This window comes from Marmota flaviventris, chromosome 9, assembly GCF_047511675.1.
Source record: "Marmota flaviventris isolate mMarFla1 chromosome 9, mMarFla1.hap1, whole genome shotgun sequence".
NCBI classification, from domain to species: Eukaryota; Metazoa; Chordata; class Mammalia; order Rodentia; family Sciuridae; genus Marmota; species Marmota flaviventris.
The window spans coordinates 13,786,136-13,793,340 of NC_092506.1; the positions used below are offsets into that span (position 1 = coordinate 13,786,136).

Consider the following 7,205-nt stretch of genomic DNA (forward strand, 5'->3'; position numbering starts at 1 on the left):
TAGACAGAGCTCTGTTAATGGTACTTATGCCGTATTCCAGGGCTGGTGGAAATTTCAGTCTCCTTGTTCCGCGTTGACTGTTCTTTCTTTTCCAGAATATAAACATTTAAATGAGGATAAAATTCATACAAAATTTGAGCAGCATCTATACCTAAGATTTAATATGAGAGATAAATAGATGGTTTCAATGTTTCCAAAAAACTGAGGTGGTGCACATGTCAGAAACTTCCATGAAAGGAATCTCAGCAGCTCCGGAGGCTGAGGCAAGAGGATCCCAAGTTCAAAACCAGCCTCAGAAACTTAGTGAGGCCTCAAACAACTTAACAAGATCTTGTCTCAAAATAAAATATATGTTTTTTTAAAAGACTGGGATGAGGCTTTTTTTGGACCCAAGTGCCCCTGGGTTCAATCCTTGGTACAAAAAAAAAAAAAATTCTTTGAGAGGGAACTTAGAGATTCTCATGAAAAATCAGTTATATTTCTTATATACATGACAATAGTGGATTCTTCAAAAATGTGAACCAAACTTAAAACATGACATTCTGCTTGATTAGGTAGTAATTTCATATTATTTATATACATTTTCTTCTCACTTCTCAGAAAGTGAATTACCCTGCTTTAAACTACACAAGGATTCTAAATAAATTACTAAGCTCTGAGCTGCACGTAAGTTTTCCCACATATTCTCAATTTCCCCATGTGCACGCGTGCATGCACAAACACACTTTTATATGCAAAGTTCTGATCACTGGTTGATGAACACAATGTAAGCTAAAAGTGCTGTGACTGCTGAGGGTCAGAAGAATGTGTTCAGGGGCTGACTTCAAATTGCCAGAGGCTTAGAAAAAGATGCAGGAAGAATAGTTAGTATTGGATGGATATCCTTCCCCAAGCTACAGTTCCAACAAAGAAATTCAAAATACTATTACACAAGAACAGATTCAAATCAAACACTTCACAGTGTGGAACTTGCCACCAAAACAGAAGTGACAGCCCATAAAACTTGAAGCTTCCAGTGCTTGTCTCTGTGATTTGGCTATGGAGTGACAGTAATGAATGAAAGAATGAGTTTAAGGAAAAAGAATTGTTACTCAAACTAAAATATGGAGTTCAAGAAAGAAACTTTAAAAGGCATTGGCTCACGTGGACTATCAAGAGCTGTAATCATATGCTTGGAGTAAGGACTGATTGAGAAACACAGAAGGTACAGAAAATCTCAGTGGCCTCATAGGGGGAGAAAGGCAAACTGGGCAGAAAAGTTCAAAGACTTTCAACTCACCACAATAAAAGACCTGCATGTCAGCATGCTGGTCGATAAAACCAAAGTAAAGACAAGTACCCCGTCCAGATATCTTAAGTGTTAGTTTTTATGAATTATTTAATTTAATTTAATTCTTACTTATTTAATTCTTATGGTAATAACTGCAAGTCTTATTACTGTCTTCATTCTGCAGTTGGAAATATGACACTCAGGGGAGTTACCTTAGGATGAATGCCTGGTAGGGGGCATAAGGCAGCATCTCTTCCAAGCACCTGAGCTCCATGTCTGCCAATCCTGTTGATATGCCTTCTCTCAGAACTGTCCCTGCAGGGGGAGCATACTCCTACCACACCAGTCACCCCTCCACATTACTGTGTATGGAGATTTGCTGGCATGAATCAAGAATTAAAATCATCTTCAACTTATTCAAATTTCACACTGTCAGCTGGTGTAGGTGTTCTGCTGATAACAGGCTTTAGATTGTGTAGATTCTGGGGCATCTGTTAAATGCATTCGAAGCTTGTCAATTCATTTATGACTCTTTTTTAGCTGAGTGGGTCATTTCATTCATTCTTTGTTGGCTTATTACTTTTCTTCTGATAAAACGAAAACATAGTGAAGAAGGTGAAATTTTCACCCACTCAATCATTTGATTCACAGTTATACCCTAAACAGTTTTGGACAAAGGAGCCAAGGAAAAATTGTAAAGTAAATCAACTTCAATTTGTTTGAAATCCAGTTTAAAAAATTAGATTTAGGAACTACTTGACATGGGTTAAAGTTGGGATGAGTCCAGGATAGAGATTGACAAATAGTACTTGTATCAATAGAATAGATTTCTCATGCTTAATAATTTAAAGGAGTATAACAACTCAATAAAATCATAACACTGCTGAGAGGAGACAGGAAATGTGCATCTAGAGTGACAGCAGATGACAGTTCTGGGCAGATGAGCTGCATGGAAGCATCAGCTTTACCTAAGCTCAGAAATGAATTCACAGATAGGTACATACAGATATTTTGATTAAATTATTAAATAGTCTACACCTTGGTTAAGAATTATAGAAAATTTTAAAATTGGGCAGATAATGCATAAAGAGTCTTTGAATTCACAGAATTCAACCCTGTATGTAATTAACTGCAACACATTTGGTTTGTAAGATGTGATTTTTCAGGAGAATCCCAAATTATAGGTATTGGTATAAAGAAATAACCCATTTTCCATGCATATTTTTTATAGCAATTCAATGTCTTCATTATTCTGTACTTCTACCCCTGCTTGACTATAGAACATCAAGAGATTCTCAGACAACATTGATGGAGAACAGGACAGAAGTGACCCACTTCATCCTGCTGGGACTGACCAAGGACCCAGGTCTGCAGCTTCCCCTCTTTGTGACCTTCCTCCTCATCTACACCATCATTCTGGTTGGGAACCTGGGGATGATCCTGTTGATTCTCCTGGACTCCCGTCTACACACTCCCATGTACTTTTTCCTGGGTAACCTCTCTCTGGTGGACTTGTGCTACTCTTCAGCTGCCATTCCCACAGTCATGGGTGGGCTCCTTCCTGGAGATGAGGTCATCACCTACAATGCTTGTGCTGCTCAGATGTTCTTTATTACAGGTTTTGTTACTGTGGAAAATTACCTTCTGTCCTCAATGGCCTATGATCGCTATGCAGCAGTGTGCAAGCCTCTGCACTACACCACCACCATGACAACTAGTGTGTGTATATGTCTCATCATAGGCTCCTATGTCTCTGGTTTGTTGATTGCCTCCTTCTACATTGGGGATACCTTCAGTCTCACCTTCTGCAAGTCCAATGTGGTCCATCATTTTTTCTGTGATATTCCAGCAGTCATGGTTCTCTCTTGCTCTGATAGACACATGAATGAGCTTGTTCTTCTTCCTGTCTGTGCCTTCAATGTGGTTTTTGCTCTTATTGTTATCTCAATATCCTACATATTCATTTTTACCACAATTGGAAAGATGCGCTCCAGTGCAGGCCATCAGAAGGCTATATCCACCTGTGCCTCCCACTTCACTGCAGTCTCCATTTTCTATGGGACCACCATCTTCATGTACTTGCAACCTCTCTCTAGTCACTCCATGGACAGTGACAAAATTGCATCTGTGTTCTACACTATGGTCATCCCCATGCTGAACCCCGTGGTCTATAGCCTGAGGAACAAGGAGGTCATGAATGCATTCTCAAAGATTGTTTTAGTGGCAAAATAATCTTTAGAGTTTAGATTAAATTTGTTGGGGTGCATAATACTTGTTCATTCCTTTCATAGTCCATGTTTTGTCACATTTTAAGACCCACCTGACTTCAAGTTCTTTTACTTCTGCAAAAGACTGTGATCTAGGAAAAAGGAAACAACAGATTCAGAACCATAATGCCTCAATGAGAATATATCTGATACATTGGTGTTTTCTTATCAAAAGCTTTATTAAAGGTATGGATACAATCAATAATTTCCCATGCATTTTTTCTACATCAATGCAAATATATGTAAAATAATTGCAGAAAATCTCACAAGGAAAAGAAATGGAGACTGGTGTATCGTGACCATATTTGCACATGGGTGTGGCTAATTTGCCAGAATTAAATGTCATGTGGATATTTTTGGTGTTGAATTTAATGTGTTCTTTGAGTGGATAAAAGGATACACAAATAGGGAACCATTTTACTGTGCAGCTGAGAGGATATTTCTGAAGCAGTATAGTTTGAAAAGAAGTAAAGAAGATCTGTTCAATCAGTGTGAATGGCCATTGTACAATTCAGTAAGGACTCACCTGAACAGAACACAAAGGGGAGGAAGAACAGTCATCCCCTCTCTCATTACTGAACATCCATGTTCTTTCTTAGACAGCATAGCTAGTACTTTTCAAGCCCTCATTCTCCAAGACTTACACAGTTACCCCTCTACCCACCTCTCTCAGGCCTTTCTACTCACTGAGTTATAACACCAGCCTTCCTGATTCTCAATTTACAGATAGCCAAGCTGTTCCTCCTTCACCTCCATAATCACGATTCCATATCCCATGCCATAACGAATCTCTTATATGTGCTGTGTATTCAATTGATTGTTTCCCCTGACTAGTGCACTAGTACTTAGTAATCATAATTTAATATTTGATTTCTGTTTGAATATAAATGCATATATAATATTTTTATCTTTTCCCACTATTGTAAGAGTCCCAATTTGAGGAAAAAAATGAAACTCATTAAATGAAAGTATGTACTTTTACCTTGCATATTTTAACAATAGATGAATAAATCTGGAATCTCATGTGAATTAATATGTCTTTTTGAGTCATTTGATATAAACAACAGATTTCTATTTTAATTTTCAAAGGGTATGTAGCCAGAGCACCAGAGATATTGAGGAAAAGTAACAACAGTTTTGATGTATTTATATATCATTCAAATTTTTCAGGTTGTTGAAAATTTATACTGAGAAAAAAATAACGTTGGACATTTTTGAAATGCTTTGAACTTAATTCTGACCATTCCTTTTTACATTAGTTGGGTTCTGTTCTCTCTTGCCGCTCCCTAGATTTCCACCCCACTTCTCTGATTTTCTTGCTATTGCTTCACAACTTTATCCATGCTCTGGCCCCAGGGCCTTGGCAATAGCCATTCCCTGTGTGGAATGTTTTGTTTCCATTCAAGCCATTGCAGATATGTTACTTGTCATGGAGTCCTTCCCTGACCACCTTTATAAATAGTCCCTCTGCACTCCCCACTTACACACTGCACTCTCCTATGTTGTTCTTCACAGTTCACAGTTCTTATCACCCCTTTCCAAAGACATAGTCACTTACTTGTTGTTCATTTATTTTTCTCATCTAGAATACGAATTCCCAAGAACAATGATTTTATCTTTTTTTTCACAACATACTCATAAGTACCTGAAGAGATGTCTGTTTCATAGTAGATTCTCAAAAATATTTAGTAAACAAAGGAACAGATTAATTAAACATTGAGTACTAATGCACCAATAAGTTGACTTTTGAGGCAAAAATAACAATTCCTCCTGCAAATAATTAAGAACTATTACTCATCCTGTTTAGCTGTAATGGTGCAGGAAGATATAATCAGAAGATTAATTACTTTTGTGAACGTGAACCATATTGTATAATACCTTGTAAATAAACAGTATTAATATTTAACTCATGGAGCTTCAATATGTTGTAAAGATTGTGCTATAAATTCCATAAGTGTCATGTACTTTTCTTCTTGAAAACCCCTTGAGGATGACATGATATCATATATCCTCTGGAATAAAAGAGAAGCTAAAATTTGAAGACCACCTACTCCTTATAGGAATTTGAGGCAAAGCAAACTAGATACACAGGGCATATATATAATTATGACATCCATCTACACTAAAAGAGATAATGTTGGGAAACACGATTATCCACAGGCCTGTGTTCAAAAGTGGAACTTTGGAACTTCTGTAGCACCAGACAGAGACCTGAACACAGGCAGGAGGTATTCAATTTTGGTCTACAGCAGTGCCCACTGTGGAATGTGCCACAGTGTGTACCCAAGACTAGCAGCTGTGTTCTTCAGGCACAACCTGACAACAGTTAACCTGAATGGGCAAGGGACTTCCTTCACCAATCCAACCCCTACCACAGGAAGACAAGTGTGAAACAAGGCACATTTATTTTGGGGTGGGTCAGCAGAGTAAGCTCAAGACTTTTCATTGGTATTAATTGGTGGCTGGCAAAAACTAAGACTAGGCAGATGCAAAAGACAAAACTCTAGACTACCATTGGGAAAAGCATGTGGCGTAGCACAAGTCACCACAGGATGGTGACTCTAGAAAAAGAATGGAGGCTTACCTTTTTCCTAGAGAGAGGCTTATATGGATGATCTGTGCCTGCTACACACTCCCCCGGATCATCTGAACAACACATCAAATGTGGCATAGGACAAACCTGGGCTTAGATTGCCCTCTAGTACTAAAACAGTACCAACCTATCAACAGCAGACTCCTGGAATTTTGAACCTGGGTAACTAAGTGCTAAAACACTTAGTGGAAGTGGTATAGATGCCACAAAAATAAGCAGCCTTCTTAACAATTCTGGGAAGACAAGTGCAATCAATTTCAGATTGGATAGACTGGATTAAATACACAACTCAATAATGATCATATGATAAAGCATACCAACAAGTATCAAGAGGTCTTAAGAAACTATGTTCTCATGTAACACTTCAAGTAAGATGGCAGGAACTGGCCAGATAGTAAGAAGTATGGGATGACTCTTAGAGAATTTGAAAGAGATGTTTTATGGAAACTCAATGAGCTTGAGAAAAACACAGAGAAGCGATTCAATACTCTAAAAGTTTAAGCAAGAGATGGAAGCTATTTACAAAATTAAAGAGAAATCCTGGGTGTGAAAAATATAAGCAGGTAAATTAAAAGCACAACAGAAGGCATAAAAGCAGACAGATCAAACAGAAGAAAGAATTTGTGATCTTGGCAAAAGGAAGCTTGAAAATGCACATTCAGAAGAGTAAAAGGAAAACAGAATGAAGACGAATACAGAAAACTTGAGGGAAGATAGTAACAGTATTAAAAGAATGAGATTCAGTTACTGGGTCAAGTGTCATAGTCACTGGATACTAGCCAGTTTAGATCAACCGGATCCATCCCAAGATACCTCATAGTCAAGCTGGCTAAGGAAAAAGATCAAGATTATCAAGGCCACAAGAGGAAAACAAACAAACAAAACAAAACACAAACAGAACAAAACACGTAATACATAAGGGTGTCACAATTGGCCAGATGGTCACACTTCTCAGCAGAAATCTTCCAGGCCACAGGAGAGTGGCAAGAGGTTTTCACAGGGCTAAAGGGGAAAAAAAAAAAAACCCAAAACAAAAAGCTGCCAACCAGGAATCCAGAGGAGATCTTTTTTTTAG

At 38.0% G+C, this 7,205-nt stretch overlaps 1 protein-coding gene across 1 annotated transcript; it reads left to right on the top strand.

Annotated features, from left to right (window-relative positions):
- The first annotated feature begins 2,578 nt into the window (after positions 1-2,578).
- LOC114100047 (olfactory receptor 5B2-like) lies at positions 2,579-3,502 on the top strand. The gene has a single exon (XM_027944652.1). It carries the CDS (start codon positions 2,579-2,581, stop codon positions 3,500-3,502), a length of 924 nt encoding a protein of 307 aa, XP_027800453.1.
- Positions 3,503-7,205: the final 3,703 nt, after the last annotated feature.

Bases quoted from the DNA above. Each gene is read 5' to 3' on its own strand.
- LOC114100047 (XM_027944652.1), top strand. From the start codon at position 2,579: ATGGAGAACAGGACAGAAGTGACCCACTTCATCCTGCTGGGACTGACC.